The sequence below is a fragment of the Myotis brandtii genome, unplaced genomic scaffold (genome assembly GCF_000412655.1).
Source record: "Myotis brandtii unplaced genomic scaffold, ASM41265v1 scaffold191, whole genome shotgun sequence".
Classification (NCBI taxonomy): Eukaryota; Metazoa; Chordata; class Mammalia; order Chiroptera; family Vespertilionidae; genus Myotis; species Myotis brandtii.
Genome location: NW_005357115.1, coordinates 8060924 through 8079793, shown reverse-complemented (window position 1 = coordinate 8079793; position 18870 = coordinate 8060924). Strand labels below are relative to the sequence as shown.

Here is an 18870-nt window from a genome sequence, read left to right as displayed (position 1 = left end):
AGCCAGTCCTTTAATCAAAACAATGCAGTGCATTCTATTGTGTGAGTCTGGTAAGAACAGAGACAAAGAGCAGCAGTTGAAAAGGAAACAATGAGCCATGTTCTTTGCAATATTGGCACAAGCAGGACCCAGGCTATTCAAAAAAAGACATGAAAAATGTCCAATTGCAAAAATGTCAATGATGCCAACACAGGCGAAAGGTGGTTGAGGGCTTTCAGAGAGTGAGGACATTTGGGGCAGCCCAGGCCACTGAACTGACCCGCTCCACCCAGGAACAGAGAGGTCTCTACCCCAGTGGAGTTCATTTGAACAGGTGGCTGCATTTCATGAAAATTCTGCCCAGCACATGGAAAGAAGACCATTTCCCTCAGTTCTGGTAGGAGAGCTGGAGGCCACTGTTGAATATATGAATGATAGGAACAACACATTAAGTATTTACTGTGTTCCAATAAACAATCATTTCTAAGTGTTTAACATGTTTACTCTTTCAATCCTCACAATAGCCTTTGAGATCAATACTATTATTATCACCCCTATTTTCAGATTAGGAAATTGAGACCAGAGAGGTTAAGTAACTTGCCCAAAGTAATTCAGCTCATAAGCAGTAGACTTGGATTCAAGCCCAGGCAGTTGGGCTCAGGGCTTGCAGACTTAACTTAGAGCATTATAAGCCCCACCAAAAAAAAAAAAAGGTACAAAATCCCAATATGTATCAAAACTAGGATCATCAAGCCAGCACCTAGCAGTGATGGGGAATGGCATCCAGACAACTGCTGGCAGCTTTGCTTTGCCAAAATCAAAGTAGGGGCTACTTCTTCTTGGTCCACTACACATGTAGCTTCATCACGTACAAGGCAGAGAAATTAATAAGGGGACTAGTCTCTGGACTCAGTTCTGACCAACAGACCATCTGGTGTGCACTATGGAAATGATGAGAACTGTATGGTCCTATGACATGCCCTAGGGCCGTGGTCGGCAAACTGTGGCTCACGAGCCACATGCAGCTCTTTGGCCCCTTGAGTGTGGCTCTTCCTAAGCCTTAGGAGTACCCTAATTAAGTTAATAACAATGCACCTACCTATATAGTTTAAGTTTAAAAAATTTGGCTCTCAAAAGAAATTTCAATCGTTGTACTGTTGATATTTGGCTCTGTTGACTAATGAGTTTGCTGACCACTGCCCTAGGGCAATGGGTCCCAAAGTGGCATGCCCGGGCTCACTGGGAGAGCTTGCTATAAAAGCACATGCTCCTGGGTGCCACTACCAGAGTCTGATTCCGTACGTGATTCTGATTCAGTGGATGGAGGAGAATGCTTTGATAAACACTGACCTAGCCTCTAAGAAATTCAATTTCAAAAAAGTTCAGAGAAAAGACAGGTAGGATTCATTCATCTAATAGAAACTGCTATAAATAACAAGATACTGCCAAATGACAAGATACTACTAAAGAATAATATTCTTAGTGTAAAACTTAAAAAAAAGCCAGTGGGAGTAAGTGCTAAGGAGGCAAGAAGGTTGTTTTTGATTTTACAAGACAACAAATATAAACCAAGTTCCTATCCCCTCAGATTCTACAATTCAAATGGAGAGGGAAAATTAATGAAAAAATGGCATCCAATAATTGATTACAGAATATGGTTAAAAGCTAGCACATGCAGCCTTAAACTCAGAAGACTCCCAGAAGGAAGCACAGGAGAGCAGGGGAAGCCAGGGAGGCTGCGGTGGGACAGGGCCTCTGCTCTACCCAGCCTGATGACCGAGCCCCTGCTAGGTAACAGGCAGCATGAGAGGCCTGAGGGTTTTGTGGAATGAATTCGTATCCTCCCTTGTTCTCTTTGAACTCAATCTAGTAAGAAGACTTTACGAATTATTTCATAACCACTGTATTTTCTAAATTTCAGTGTTCAAATATCATGCTTCAACATGAGTCCCACTTCTATATATTTATATGCTGATTTGTGTCTGGTGTGCTGTGGCTGATGGAAACCACACACACAAAAAAATACATACATATTACACACATAAACACTACATACATATACATATACATATACATATACCAAGATAAAAGTGCTTTCAGGTGACAGGCATGTGGGGTGAGAGCAGGTGGAGAATATGTCTCAACCCTTTCTCACATCACATCCCGCAGCCTATTCCTGACATGGCCGTGCAGCTGCAGCAGCCCTGTAGAGGGAAGATAGGACCCTGCCAGACACAGGAGTTTAATTTTATGTTTTACCACAGCCCTTTCTCACCTGAGTCTTCCATCATTGCTCATGAAGAACTTACACCAATATTTCTACTTAAGCTCATTGGACTATAATTTGTAGTAAAAATTCATCTTCCATAGACCCACTTGTTAATCCAATTCACTTAACATATACTTACTGTACTCATCCCAGGTGCCAGCCACTGTTCTAGATGCAGAGGATTCTGCAGAGAGCAGAAGAATTTATATTCTGCTAGGGGCAGGGGGGGCATAGATAATGAACAAGTATAACATAACTATGGGTCAGACGGTGGTAAAGCAACAGAGGAAAAACAAATCAGAGAAGGGGGATAGGGAATGCTGAGATGCTGGAGGAGGGGAGGATGGTAGTTAAATAGGGCAGCCAGGAAAGGTGACCCTGCAAATCAAACACAGCCTGCAGGAAGAGGGAGAGGGGGTCATCTCAGGGAAGAAAAGTAAAACAACCAGCAAAACTGATGTGCTAGAAGGAGCCACAAAGTGTTTTCTGGTCCCATTTTTGCCTCCTGTGGGCTTTAGACAAGTCACTTTCCTCTCTGATCTTATTTCCTTCTTCGCTAAATGAAGGGATGCCACTTGATTCTTTTCAAGTTCCCTTCTGACTCCAGCATTCCCCAGCATTGACCTGTGTTCTAAAAAGCCTCCGGTGTCTTATTCTGGACAGACATGTATGTATGTGTGCGTGTGTGTGTATGTATATTTATATGTATATAACATACAAAAATTATGGAACAAAATTTCATAAACAACACTACCCTAATTGCATCCATTCTGTTCTAATCACTTCTATTTTATTTTTTAAATGCTGATTGCACCCAACTATATTGATTTCATTATCCAATAATGAGTCTTAAAGAACTGTTTACAGACATTGAAATCTTCTTGGTTGTGGAGCCAAATATGGTACCAAAACTTACACTCGTCCAAGAAAAGGGATAGCTCACTCAGCACGGGAGTCTTCCTCTGCCCTTAACTTTCAGCAACCCAGAAAGCCCGGGTGTACACACAGGCCTGAACAACCGCAGGCAAGACTTGAGTGTTAGTCAGACAGGTCTGGCCTCAAATCCCACTTCTGCCACTGCTTTCTTTGATCTTCTGCAAGCTGCACAACAACACTAGGCTTAGGTTTCACATCAGGATAATGGAAATGATGATGAAGATTAAATCATATGCTATACATACAATGGCTGGCTAAGTATCTGATACTTAATAAACATTTAAAACTGGTGGTGGTGAAGATTGTAATGGTGGAGGTAGAGGCAAACTGGAGCAAAAAAACCCCACAAAACTTCATTTTACCAGGACCTTAGAATCTAAAATGTTAGTGAAACACAGCTAAGACATGTGAATGCCAATAATTATCTTAGCAATAAACATCACAGGAGGAAGGATGTGTGATTCCAAACTGTTTCTTTCTATCCTAAACCCTCTCTCTTCCCTCTTCAGCAAACTGTATGGAAATGGGTTTGAAGAAATACGAAGTCATGCGTTCAATGGGACGACGCTGATTTCCCTGTAAGTACGCTCATTTCCCCAGCTCATGAATAAAAATGATATATTACTCTGGCTACCAGACCACATTCAATCTTCAGCAACTAACTCAGGACAAAAATAAACTTTCAAGTGGCTAGTCCTCAGTGTTTCATGCATGTTACTAGGCAACTGGCTGGCTGGAAACCCCAGAGCACCCTGATTTCAAAGATAGATGCAGTCGGAATACATTGAAGTTGACAGCTTGCTGAAATATTCAACACCCTACTTTAGGCGCCGCCATCTCACAGCCTCCCTCTTAGCCCCCGTGCTCAGGTTGAGGGTGTGTTAGAGGCAGCATGATTTCAGCAAAGAAATTCTTCCCACTGGCCCCACTGCAGAGAAATCGGGTAACTCCATTTACCAGCTAATCAGCCACAACAGACCCACTCAGAGTCCCATCTCCCTACTGCTGGGGGTGGGAGGCGGGCGAGGGGAGGGAATAGGCTGCTCATTTTCCACCAGGTGAGGGAGCCAAGAATATTCACCACACCCTACTTGAGTCCCAAGTGTTAACAGCTTTTATTTTATTTTTTAATTTTTATTTATTTTTATTGATTTCATAGAGGAATGGAAAGGGAGAGAGAGATAGAAACACCAATGATGAGAAAGAATCATTGACTAGCTGCCTCCTGCACGCCCCCACTGGGGATTGAGACCACAACCCAGGCATATGCCCTGACCAGGAATTGAAACGGTGACCTCTTGGTTCCTAGGTCGATGCTCAACCGCTGAGCCACACCAGGCCTGGCCCCAGTGTTAATAGCTTTTAAATCAAGGGGAGCATCCCAACCAACTGGTTCCTTCATTGTTCTCAACCTCTTTCTTTGTAAGGCTCCTTTTCCATTAGAGTGGTTCATGCGCAAAGCTGAACCACTCTAATAGAACCCTAACAGGGACAAGGTGACTGATGATCGCACTACAGCTGTGTATAATAAAAACTAAGAGCACATGAAAACCTCAACTGAAGTCAAAATTAAGAAAAATAAACAAAAAGCCTTTTTTAATAAGTCGATCATATAAAGTATGGTCTATACCAGTGCTTGTCAAACTTTAACAAACATAAGAATAATGTGGGAATTGTTAAAACACAGATTCCTGAGCCTGATTCCCAGAGACCTTTAATTCAGTGGTTCTAGGATAGAGACTAAGAATTTGCAATTTTAACAAGCTCTCAGGAGATGCTGATGCTGCCAGTCTGAAGTTGAGGAGCATAAGTCTACATAATATATTTACTTTAATTATATATATTAACCAAAGACCCTCTTATGTAGATACCATGTCACATAACTTGGTGGCTAAGAGAACAGACCTAAGCGTCACTGACTGGACTCTATCCGATCCCACTATTTATCAGCTACCTTGGAGAAGTTACTCAACCTATTTAAGACACAGTGTTCTCATCCATAAAATGGAGCCACTAATAGGCTTGTTTTGAGGATACCCACCCCTGAAAATGAAAAGGTCTATTTTGTACCCTCAGTACTTAAAACAGTGCCTAGCACAGAGTAGGTGCTCAATTATTATTTATTACATCACATAATTATCAATGAGTAAATGATAATTAAATAAGATTAAATTTTTATGCTTTTAGCATAGGTCTGGCACATACTAAGTGCTCAAGAAACAGTAGCTTTTTAAAAGTTGTCCTTCCTATCATGGAGTAAATTTCCCATCATTTTCTTCTTGACTTGAATTTAATGAAGGGTCCACTCCAGCCAACTGAATCTCTTTCTGCCAAATTTAAATCAGAGGCCTATCCTCTCTTGGCACAGTGCTCTCAGATGCCTCATTCCATTATTCACTCAACAAGTGTGTGCCAAGCATCAGCTGTGTTGAAGGGAACATGCTATATTTTTAGAGGAAATGAGCATGAATAAACCTGGTGTTTGCCTTGACAGAGCCTACAGCCTAGAAAGAGGCATCTCCAAATGGTATGCAAACTGTACACTAAGTAGTAACTGAAACAGAAGACAGGGAGAAGGAAACCAGAGAAAGCTTCACGAGAGAGGTAGACTTTGAGCTGGGCCCGAGAGAGGCAAAGACAGAAGGAAAATGCATTCCAGGCCGAGGATAACAAAAAGAATGGCCCAGGAGAGGAAGCAAGAGATGTTTTCATAGACCAGCAAATATAGCTTTTAGAAAGTTCTAGTTGTGGGTGGGCACAGCAGGAAGTGTCTTAGATGCCAGAGTAAAGAATTTGGACTCTGTTCAGTAGGAAATGAGAACCTAGAGGGTCATCTGTTAGCAGGGAGGACAGAGGGTTGGAAAGGGTAGCTCAGAGCTAGACACACAGACATCAGGGTTATCTGAAGAGAGGGGGCAGCTAAAGTCCTTTGTGGCTGAGGTCACCTGCACAAGGGGGAAAATAAGAGGACTGAATATAAAACTGGGGGAACAAGACATGAGGAAGAGAGGCCAAAGCAAAAGCAACCAGGTGTAAGGAAACCAGTGGAGTAGACCTTGGGAGGTCAGGGAAAATAGGACTTCAGGAAGGAGGGCCTTGGTCAACAGTCTCCGCTGCTTCAGAGATGCCAGAATTCGTGTGAACTTCGAATAATACAACTACTCAAGGTTCTGAATCCCCCATACCTCATCGTTGGGAGAAAGAGGAAAGCAAGAACAGAAATCAATATCATTCATTTATTCATTCAAAAAGCATTTATTAAGCATCACCAATATATTAGGCACTTTGTTAAGTGCTGGATCACATGGTAGAGTAGAAACACTCCCTGTCCTCCTGAAGTTTCTGTTCTAGCATAAGGCACAGACAAAAAGGGGGTAAGTTAATTTCTTGCAGGTAGTGATTTGTACTATGAAGAAAATAACCTATTGCTGAGATCTGCGAGAGTACAGAGGGGCGACTGACTTTAGGCTAGGTGATAGCCTCACTGAGAATATGATATTTAGGCTGAGCCTAAAAGATGGCAAGGAGTCCACCATGGCAATAGCAAGGGAAGTGTGTTACAGAAAGAAGCAGCATATGCAAAGGTCCTGAGTTGGGAAAGAAACGAAATTTCTAAGCTCCAGGAAATTCGAGGAGGCTGGTGAGGTTGGAGGGTCATCTGCAAGGGGAAGACTGGTGTGGGATAAACCTGGAGATAAAGTAGGAGCAAATCATGCAGAACTGAGGGGCTATGGAGAGAAGTCTGAATTCTCTTCTAAGAATAAGAAGACCCATTGAAAGATTTAAGCACAGAAGGAGGAGGAGTTTCAAAACTGTTAAGAAAAAGTTTCAAACTCTACATTCAGCCCAGGGTCTGACACCTTCCCCATTAATAGGCCTGTCCAAAGGTGTTCAGAATGACACCAAAGCTCTGTCAAGTTCTCAAGCACTCTACTTACTAAGGCAGGACAGGGTGGAGAGGGGCAGTATTGGATGGTTGTCCTCAGACACCTCCAAGGGTCCAAGAGTCAGGCCACATCATTCCCATAGCACCATGTTAGGAAAGTTTTGGGTTGAGTTGGGGGTTCCCCACTCTGCTTCAAAAGGCCATGCTGCCTATGCTTCTCACAATGGGAGGACCAGGTTACCTGGGAGAGTTCCCAAAAGTGCCCTCCAGAAAAATGTGGTCGCTGAATTTGATTTACCTTTGACCAAGTTACACAATGCAGTTATCAGTACACAGAAAGATCTGAATTTTAATGAAACATGCAAGATGCTGTCATGAAATTTGAAAAAATTAATTGGACCTGGCTGACATGAGGATTATTTGCTCACAGAGCTCAGTTTCAACAATTTGTGACCAGAACTGAACATAATTAAAACAAACCAAATCAGGAGGAACAACCATGGAGGTTCAGGAAGGAAAGCGTCTTTTGATTTAGATTTTAAACAGCAACTGACTCTGACAACCTCATCTTTTGAAAGTGGAAATATACCCAGGGAAGGGGGTGATGTGGGACTGACAGGTGCTTTCTGATGAAAGGGCTGAGGGATTCCAAGGAGAACGCTTAGTAGAAGCACGTGGAAAACAGCTACCCAGGAAGGAAGATGCAGGGGCTCTTGCATGGAGACATGCGCAGACGCTGGAGAAGATGGAACACTATGAGATGTGCCAGGTAATTACCTAGCCATCCTGCAGGGGAGAGGCTGGTGTTGGTGCATCTGTTCTGCCATGTAACACTGTAACACGATGCAGAAGAATCCTGTTCCCATGCTCGAAATCACCACACCAACAGTGGACGTCTACTGTGCCCACTGCCCAGGGATTCCAGAATATTCTTTGAGTCCCCACCCTTCTCTTATAGGAAGAAAGTGCTGAAAAGAAGGCTGGCAAGACTGAGCCCAGGGACTCCTCTCACAGCTCCTTGGTGCACACAGAGAAGGGTCTGTGCTTGGAGCCCAGCCTCAGGGCCCAGACAGGAGGCTACTCTGCAGGGCCAGCCTGGAGTATCTGTGAGAGTTCACGCTGAGCTGCTTTCAGTTAAAGGGAACAGAAGCCCTCAGGTAGCCTCCGCCTTAGCAGCTCTGGGCTTCTGCCACAGGCAAGAGCAGTGGCCCTGAATCTTTTGTTTCCATAACATGCACACCTGGTTATGATCACATACACAGCACACACCAGCAGGGCTCCCAGGTAATGGGACAATTTTCTCCACAGCCTGTACTTCCATCCTTTCTCACCCCCTTACAAATACACATTTAAAAAAAAAGTGCAATTAACATGATAAAAGGGGTGACATTGAATGAACCCTACTTTTTCTTTTTAAGGAAAGTATTTGCAAACCTCAGTATATCACTAGTAAATTCTGAGACCTCCAAGGTCAGGACAACTGAGAGCCTTGATCCAGGGCAGGCTGCACTTCACCCTCCAGCCCTGAACACTGGAGCAGCACCCTCCTCCTCCCAGCTGTGACAGTAATCGCCCATAACCCCAGGGCAGAAGGGGCGAGCTCTTTAAGTTGCAGGACAAAAGGTTCCAGCCAGTAGGGAAATCACAAAGGAAAGGTGGGGCCAAATACACAATTTCACAATTTTGCCAAGACTAGCATGTCTTTCTCCCACTTCACCTACAGTGCCGCATGTACCCTTCAACCCTGAGCACCATGCACAGGCTAGCCCAAGCATGAGTGTACACAGCTGTGACAGGTTACCCAGGAGGTGCAGACTCCACTAAGGACACTGCCCTTCCCCACAGGGAGCTGAAGGGAAACGCACACCTGAAGAAGATGCACCATGGAGCCTTCCTGGGGGCCACAGGGCCCAACATCTTGTGAGTACAGTGGTGCTGCCTCCCCACCCACCCAGTGCACCCCAACAGGCCTGCTTAGGGTGTCTAGCCACGTTGTCCCCAACCTGATTTGTGGGGCATCAGCCTCTACATGTGAAAGGGCTGCTGTAACAAAGCACCACCAATTGCATGGCTTAAACATTGGAAATGTATTGTCTCCCAGCTCTGGAGGCCAGAAGTCTGAAATAAGGGGACAGTAGGGCTGGTTCCTTCTGAGGGCAGCAGGGAGGGACTGTTCCAGGCCTCTCTTCTCACTGCTGGTACTTCCTTCTGTCATGGCAGTGTAATTCCAATCTCTACATGGCACTCTGTGCCTGCCCGTCTGGCTCCCGTGTTCCCTCTTTTTATAAGGTTACCAGTCATACTAGATTAGGGTCCATCCTAATGAGCTCACTTTAATTTGCTTACCTCTATAAAGACCCTATTTCCAAATAAGGTCACATTCTGAGGTACTGAGGGTCAGAACTTCAATGTATGAAGCTGGGAGAACATAATTCAACTCATAACACTAAATATGGAGGCCTCCTCGTGAGCCGGCAAAGGGTGGCTCCCCACCTGGCATCTACTCCTGGCGATCTTGGGCTAGAGGTCTGACTCGCCCTGACACCTGCTGGACAAGGCGGATGTTCTGTGTGTCAGGCTCTCTGAGGGTGCAGGGAGTGGAGCCAAGTTCCCTTAGTTACAGGGGTTTAGTGTGAGGACACGTGGGAAAATTAAGAGGAACAGGAAATGGGATCAGCTGTCTCCTGGCAAAGCCTTGGAAAGCAGGAAACATCCTACAGCAAACAACCTCTGCTGTGGTCAGGTTTCAGGGAGAAATGCAACAGGTCCAGACACTGAAGCTCTAACGCAGGGTGTCTCGTCACCCCTCGTGCCAGTCCATTACTCGCTAGTCTAGTACACTGTTATCATGCATCCAACAAGCATGGGCTGACACGTCCTGTCTGCCAGGCACCATGCTGGAGAGGCTGGTGAGCAAACCAGCTCTGCTCCTTGCCCTTAAAGGAACTGAAGACACATAGGGCAAATAGAAACTAACAAGCAAAGCAATAAACAAGAGAAAATGAGAAAAGCTCTAGAAAGACAGTGAGCAGAAGCATGGGGGAACACAGACAGGACCAAATAAGTAAATAAAATATGCAATGTGCAAGATGGTGTTGGTTGTGGAGAAGATACAGTTGGAGGAAGGGGGTTGGGAAGGGGAGTTGCCATTTTAAAGAGGGTGGTCAGGAAAGAATATTCTAAAATGTTGTCATTTAAGCAAATACCTGAAAGAAGTAAGAGAGCGAGTTATGTGGATTTCAGCAGGAAGAGCATTCCAGGCAGAAGGAACAGCAAAAGCAAAGGCCCTGAGGCAGGAACCCGCCTTGTGTATTTGAAGAGGAGAAAGAAGGCTGGTGTGGCAGAGTGAGCAAAGAGGACAGTCCTTAAACATGTGGACAGACAAGTGGCAGGGAGCCACGTCACGGAGGGTCTTGTGACCATTAGAAGGATTTGCCTGTTCTCTGTGTGAGATGAAGAGGCTCTCAGGTTTTAAGCAGGGGAAGAAATGAACTTACCCAATTAATCTTTTTATCCTAGCTCCTGCCAGTATCAACTCATGATTCTACGTTCTACCTCCCACCATTATAAACTCCAAACTTCTTAGCCCTGCCACTAACTCCTGACCATCTGCTCCCTAACTCTCCTATTCACTATCAATTCTTGCCTCTGTCTACTTCCTACCCCTACCACTATCAACCCCCACCTGTACTAGTGCCTACCCCTCACGCCATTCACTCCTGACTTCATCTACTTCCCAGCTTCTACCACCATCCATTCTGATTCTCTTTTCTTCCTCACTTCTGCCCCCTGTCAATCCTAACACTCTCTACTCTCCACTCGGCCTCACGCTTACTTATGACTTATGCTTCCTTATGGTTCCCACTACCTCATGGCTCCTGCCTACTTCCTTCTCTGCTCTCTCTCAGCTTCTGCCATCCTATCCTAAGGGGTCCCCTTCAATATACCTTATATTTAACATATACCAGACTCAGACTCTGACAGGTTGGTTGATGACTCCCAATCTAGCACATCCTGTGAGCAGAGCTCTTACAGCAGGTTGGCCGCCAACCTGGCCATTGAACAGCTGAAGGGAATTGCCTCTGGGTCAGGCACAGGGCACCCTGCATGACAGTGTTTGCTTGAAGAGCTGCTTGGTCGGCCTACTTTGAAAGGACTGTGAGCACTGCAGGCACCTGGTCTTCTTCAGAACAGTGGGACCAGACACATCTCTTACTTCCCAAGCAGCTACTATCATTTTGCCTGTGGATTTAAGTGGTGTCTATATGAATTCCTTCCACCCGCGCCCCCAGAATATTTTCCCTACAACTCTGTCACTGAGACTGAAAATCTATTATCAGAGATACACTCCTTTGTAATGAGTCCTTGTCATTTCTAGAATCCCAAGTTAAAATATATTCCCCCCAACACACACACCACCACCACCACCACCACCACAACCAGGCCTGCAGAGTCGTGTGCTCAATCCCTAACACATCTGAGATAATAACTCTATAAAGCAGAATGAGAACACTGGTACCTAAACTGATAAGGACACAAAAGCAGGAAAAGTCTGCAGTCCCTGGGGCAGATCTCCTGCCTTGATTGTTCCACCAAGGCCAACACTAGACATCATTCCCTGTTGTCAAGTTCATCTGTCTATCCATCACCTATTGATCCCCTCCCATGTATTGGGGAAGTTTGCTGGGTGGGTTGGGGGTGGGGGGCGGGTGGTGGCTGTGCTGCTGGAAGAGTTTCATGGGGCATCAGCAGCAGCCTCTTAGAAGATGGGCAGAGTTTTTAAATTTCCACTGACTGCTCTTCCTCCTCACATTTAACTTGTTCAGAGTTTTCTTGGACATTGCCTCGTCTAGAAAAACTGAGGAGTTCAGAACCTTGTTTACAAAGCCTGAGCTCTCCGCACAGCTCTGCCCACATGGCCAGTTCGCTTGCTTTGGACTGATAAAGCCAGGTTGCCTTTAGAGGACGTGCATTCTGCTTCCCAGGTAGATGATGGCTCACGCCACACAGCAGCTATGAATAGCGTAGCCAGCCTGTGCTTCATGAAAACCTACCCTGCAGGGCTTGATCAATCAGAGACCAAGGCATCTGAAGCCCTGAATATTTCCCCTGGGGTAGAGCACAAAAGCTGGTGTCACCGCGTGTGCCTACTGTCTCATAAAGCAGGTAGTTGTTTCACTTTTGCTAAGTGGAGAGAGGTAGAGGCGGGGGAGAGATGGAGAAATGCTAATGAATGCATGACAGGTACAAGGAGTTATACTCAACCTTGACAAGAATAATGGGGTGCATAAGAAAAAAACACAGCATAGCTTTTTTGAATTTAGATCTTAATGAGAGTAACTGAAATGGAAAATTAGGGGAAGGCGAGACAGAGAAAACATTCCTCACAATCTAGAATGATGCTATTGTTCAGAGGAAGTTTCAATGAATCAAATGTATAATATAAATAAATAAAAAGCCTTTCTCCCTTTTATTGTTCAGGGATATTTCTTCCACCCAACTGCAGGCCCTGCCTAGCTATGGGCTGGAGTCCATTCAGACGCTAATTGCCACCTCATCCTATTCTCTAAAAAAATTGCCATCAAGAGAAAAATTTACCAATCTCCTGGATGCTGTATTGACTTACCCCAGCCACTGCTGTGCTTTTAGAAACTTGCCAACAAAAGAGTAAGTAAAAAACAATAAGTAAAGCCTGCCAAGCTGTGGCAGCAGCTAAAACATCAAAACGCAACTGGTGGAGGGCTCCCTGCCCTTGCACTCCCTGCCTTCTAGGCCATTTTCAGATAGACAAGAAGAAAATGAACCATCCTGCTTCCTCCTGAAAACCGATTCCAAAGAGTCACTTCACCCTGCAGCTAGAGACTTCTGAACCCTATTCTGAGTTAATTGAATTATAGCCTTAAATTATTAGGCTATCATAGCAGCTGCAAAATGGATACATTACGGCATTTCGAAGATCAATTAGCTCTAATCCTTATCAGAGCCAGTAATTCCTTAAGAGGTGGGGAAGTAGCCTCAAGAGGATAAATTTTACCTAATGTCTTAATCTTTAATAAAAGATAGACAAAATCCCTACAGAAGGTTTTTAAGTTATTTCTCTCACAGCAGCAGACCATCTTCTGTTTCCAAAAAGAATCCTAGCTCCCTAAGGACCAGCTTAGGGAACAAAAGGGCACAAACTCCTGGCTGGTTTGTGTCCAGTGAGGGACATCTTACTACTTCAGCTGACTCAATTCGATGCAGAATGGAATGACAGGGTGTGCAGAATTTCATTCTTTCCTTAAAGCAGTTTTCCAGACCTTTTTTTTTTTACTGAGATGCATAGTAAATACCTTTGTTTACATTTTTACATTGTAACCCAGTGCACATCACATATGTAACTGAAGTAAAGCAAAGCAATACTTAACTTTTCACATGTGACACGCTCTGATGTTTTCTTGCCTATTTTTTTAGTCTGCTTTGTTCCCTGGTTGGTTGTGTGTTTGAGAGGGCTCTGGGTGCACAAAGAAAAGAAGGGCTCATGCCAGGCTTCCTGAGGAAGTGACTTCTGCTGAGCCTTGAAAAACAGGTAGAAGTTGGCTAGACAGGTATGGGGGAAAGCATGCCACAAAGACAAAACAGTTCCTGTGAAGGCACAAAGGCAAAAGACAGTAGGATGAAAGTCATTCAGAAAAACTGGGACAGGAAGACTTCTGGGTACACAGAGGAAGGTGAGTGAGGAGATGAGGGAGAGGTGGGCCATGACAGGCTCTGAGTGCCAGGCCAAGTTGTTTAGAGGATGGGGAACCACTGAAAATTTAAAGCAACATTACTCAGACTTCCTTTTATCAAATATCACTCTGGCAGGAGGATGGAGGATGGGTTGGAAGTGAGCAAAGCTGGTGAGAGACCAACTAGGAGACAGTACAGACAGTGGTTTATGATAAAGCTGACTCTGAACACCACTTTTGTGGCAAAGAGGTCACAACCTTCCTGAAATTACTGGCATGCACGAACTTTAGTTCAGGGTTGTTGTTTTTTTTATTCCAGTAGACTTCTGGGTATAAAAAGGGGGAGTGGATTATGCAATTGTGGACCAGTATCGAAGTACAATGGGAATGTAGTCACACAGGGGTTGTCTTGAGTGGGATTAACTGACTCCTTCTGTGTCCCTAAAGCTCGAAACCTTGGATGCTAGTGAGGATGCAGAGCCTGAAGCTGGGCCAGTGGATGTTTGTGCAATCTCTGAGTCACCCTCTGCCCTGCAGCTGCTAAGTCTGGATAATGCTCACAGCTGCCTGGGCAAAGGGCCCCAAAAACTTCCTTGGTATCTATGATTAAAATTTCAAAAAAGATAGACGAAACCCACTGCTATTATCTGAAGGACAAGAACAACCACATGTCATGTTAACTGAAGACTGGTACACACAGAACCTCTTCGTGTCAGATTAGAGCTAGCACACCGCGCTCACGCGCGCGCACACACACACACACACACACACACACACACACACACGATTTTATTTAAATTTCAGGGTGTATAATCCTCACCCCAAATAACAAGCTGATTATTTAAAATGAGTCCAGTGGGTCAAATAGTTCAGATATATTCTCCATTTTCCTGCTTGTATACAGTCATTCCTAAAAGAAACTAACTCTTTTGTTAATATTGGGAAGGATAGTGTATAGAAATGCCTAGTTCAGATTGCCTCATATCTCTTTCCTCCTTAGGGAAGATTGAAGTTCTCACAGCCTGTTGTCCTTTCTTCTATTTCTTCCTCAACTTTTCCTTTGTTCCTCCCTTTGGTTTCATTTCAAGAATATAAGCATATATGCCTTGTTTAATTCTTTGCCTCCACCCTCTCTCCCTTCTATTAGCTAAACTGCTAAAAGAGAAAAACGAAGGAAAAAGAAGCACCCACATATACTCCTGGGGGGAGGGGGGAGCAGAAAATTCACATAATGTCAGGTCCAGTATCTTCAAATTCTTATAAATGAGATTCCCAGTTACAGTTCAAAGCCATGAACTCTGAAGGGTTATTTGTTCATCGAGGCCAATGCAGTGAGGAGGGTGGCGAGAAGCTAACCTTAATATGCCATAAAGGCAGCTTTTAATGAGCATTGAAAAAACTGTGATTCAATCTGACAAATTTTTAAGTTTTTTCCTCTCTAGAGCCCACACGAAACACTTAGCATTCAAGCATTTTATCAAAGCTGGAGGCACTCTAATGACAATTCAGAAGCCTCTGCTCTCTCCCCAGGAAGCGTTTCAGCTAGGACAATAGTGCAGAACATGAAGCTGGTATAATCGGCAAGGAATTTAGATGAACAAAGCATAAATAGACATGATCAGATTTAGTTTGAAGACCAAAAGCTCAACTGGTATTTTTTTTCCACCTCTTCTCTTTCAGGCAGAATTTTTCATTTTCCATTTTTGAAAACTTTTCTAAACAATGTGAAAGCACAGCAAGGAAACCAAATAATGAAACCCTGTAAGTATTGCATGCAAAGAAACTCAGGAAGCCCTATCTCATTCTGCATGTCCCTTATTAGTATTATCAGTGTAACAATTTTCTTTCAATAAAAGTCCTGGTTAGGGGGATGTTTGCAAAGCATTTTAAAATAGCTTTAAAATGAGAACTTTTCTTTGCAAGTGGCATCCAGTTGATCAGGTATCTCATTCAACTGATTTTAAAAAAAAAACCCTCTATAAATAAGTACCTACATGTTCATTCTACAATTATATTAAATTCTCAGAAATCCAAATTTTATTTGCAAGTATTTTAATGTCATTAAGGGCTTAAGTAAAAATTTAGTTCACTAGGAATTTTCACTAGTCATATGGTCAGTATCCCAGCAAGATCAACCAATGGCAGATACAGCTTCTAGAAGTAGCCACTTCCTTCCAAGACACCTAGGCCACCTTGACCACTCCACTCTGGAGCTCAATATTACTCAGCCTTAATGCTACCACTAGCATACACTGGATGGGAGCTAAGTTACCATTCTACTGACTGATTTTTTTAACATTTTCCTGGCTGCCTTAGCATTTCACATACCTCCAAATGTAAAAAAAACATGCCTCAGAAGATAACCCCAGTTTCCCCAGGCCACATCTACTGTGATTTAGAAGTTTGATCATTCCCCCATGTGTCCTTCAGGCTACAAAACCAGACGCCCTTCTAGGATATCTTGCCAATCTCCTGTCCCTCTTCTACATCTTTTTTTCCCTTTTCTTTTCCACTATCAATCTACAAGTTATGGGCAGCAGGGTAGTATGATGAAAGGACCCTGGGCCTCGTAGCTCCTCAGAGTTGGATGGGAATCCTTGGCAGTAATGTTCCTGTAACGCTGGGTATTCCTGGACAAGACTTTCTTCATCTGTAAGGGACAGCAGAAACACCGTTTGGCTTTCAGAACTGAGTTGAAGAATGTGACAGCATCAAGGGTACATTATAAATATTATACTCTGGATCCTTTTCTTGTTCTTTTAATTAGGTCTGTCACCATCTCGCCTCCGGTGTTTCTTTTTCTCACTCTTCCCACTCTTCCCTCTTGATAGCCTCCCTATCGGTCACCTTCTACATTATTCTTTTGCGATTGTATGGCTTTTTTCTCATCAACAGGAAACCACTTCTGGGTTCGGCCAATGGTAGCACCAAGGGATGGTTTGGGGGAGGGTAAACTGTAGGTCATTCTCAATAATCCTCATTGGCCCCCACCACATGCCTTCCCAAAATGAGCATACAATCTCGTTTGCTAACACTGCTTGAAAACAAGTCCCCTAATCGCCAGCATCCTCAAATCTACCTGAAATTAATGTCATTTTTTAAAAAATGTGCTTCCTGCAAAAACATTTTTATGATAAATCCCCATTCTCCCTTTTCCACCAGATTGCTGCTATTCCTAAGACCCTGGAGTTTAGAAATTCTAGAGCCAGCCACTAAGCCTTACCTGCTCTCCCCAAGATATAATGGTGTGCTTATTGTTATGGCTGGCCCACTGTTCTACAACTCCCATCTCCTCTCCTTTCTTCCTTCATTGTGGCTGGAGCAGTGGTGCTACTGCTCTTCCTTCCTCTGACTCAATATCGCTAAGCCTATATGAGTCCATTCACATTCCCTCCATAAGCTTCAGTACTTAACACAGCTCCATGCTGGGTTTTGTCAATAAGCACAATGCTGCCCTCAGGAGCCATCCCAGGACACAAATGTAAGTAGCAGCAGAGGGGTATTTGGTCTGAAGATAAATCACCAAGGAGAATATTGCTAGACATATGCTCAATAGTGCAAAAAAAAGATTGGGCAAAGGACCAGGGGAGTAAGAGGGAAAGTGCGCCTGACCTCTTACTGATATTAAATGTATTCAGAATTTTTAGAAGTTTTCTAGAAGCCAAAACAGTTTTGCTAAGGGGAAAGGGATAAGGGAAATTAAGGCAGCAAAAATTTGAAAGTTTACACTTGATTTAATACAGACTTTTATTTTGTAGGAATCATCCAGGGAACTTGTTTAAAATGCAGATTCCTGGGCTCTGTCCCTAGAAAGTTTGATTCTGGATTTGACATAAAGCCAGGAATCTGTATTTTACAAACACCCTGGTGATTCTGATGGAAGTGATCCAAGGACCACACTTTGAAAAAGGCTGATTGGGAGCTGGTGAAGTAGAGGAAAGGCCCCTGAACTATGGGTATACAGACCTCATGTTGCCACAGGTGCCTAGTGCCGGGGATCTTAGGCAAGCCACTAACCTGCTTTAATCTTGGTTTCCTTAACATAAAATGAGGGGGTCAATGAGATGGTCTTAAGGATCTTTCTAATGCTAAGAAATAACCTATTTTCTTTAACCATGCTTTATAACCACCCTCTTTAAAGATTAAAAAGATAGGTAATTATATTGATGTTAATGAATTGAGGACTTACATTGAATAATGAAACATATGAGTTTCCTTTGCAATCTTCTGTGCATAGCAGCAGAGCTTCTCCAGTTACAAATTGCTATCTATGAATTCTAGCACTTTTTTAAAGTTCCGGGTCATAGATTTATTTTTTTTAAACCTGTGTTCTTTTATTTAAGTAATTATGTTGCTCAAATATATCACTCCATTCACTCACTGAATTAGGTACACACTTCCTTATATGGGAACATGAGAAGCTACATTTTGAAAGTAGAGAAAAATGCTTGTTTAATGTGTGAGGAACCCTCAAGTGAAATACATAATTGTAATGGCCCTGACAGAAAAAAAAATTATGACTAATTCTCCAGCTCCCAAGATTATAGTAGCAGACTGTGAGCAAAGAGAAAATTTGTTGAGCCTACATGCATCATACTGTACACAGTGATTGTCCCTTCCTCTCAGAGCAAGGATCACTCTGGTTTATTCATTGCACACACATTTACTGAATGGATACTCAGAGCCAAAATTGTGTGAGGCAATGAGATTTCAGAAATAAATAAAACCTAGTCCCCTGCCATCAAGCAGCTAATAAACTATTAAACGCATCATTACATAAAGGCAATGTGGTTTGATAATTACAATAGTATCTAAGTGCAGCCACAGGGGAGAGAAGGGGTAATAAACTCCTTGGAGGTGTAGAATCAAGACAGAGAATCATAGAGCTTAACTTTAAGGATGAGGAGGAATTCACTAGAGAAATGAGAGGCAAGGGAAGAGGAAGAAACAGCACATGTGTACAAAGACAGAGAATGAAACAGAACTTATTCTGAAAGCCACTAGTCACTTCATGGACCAAAAGGATGACTGCACAGGGGATTTGTGAGTTAATTATAAGAATCTCTAATATTCACTGAACACTTAATATG

The 18870-nt window shown here is 43.5% G+C and overlaps 1 protein-coding gene across 1 annotated transcript in view; it reads left to right on the top strand.

Annotated features, from left to right (window-relative positions):
- Positions 1–18870, top strand: part of LHCGR (luteinizing hormone/choriogonadotropin receptor) — an 81831-nt gene that overhangs the window by 60661 nt on the left and 2300 nt on the right. Inside the window, exons 7-10 of the mRNA XM_005864851.1 lie at positions 3694–3762; positions 8916–8990; positions 12552–12737; positions 15461–15541. Of these exons, the coding sequence (XP_005864913.1) occupies positions 3694–3762; positions 8916–8990; positions 12552–12737; positions 15461–15541 (411 nt within the window). The remainder of the gene's footprint in view (positions 1–3693; positions 3763–8915; positions 8991–12551; positions 12738–15460; positions 15542–18870) is intronic.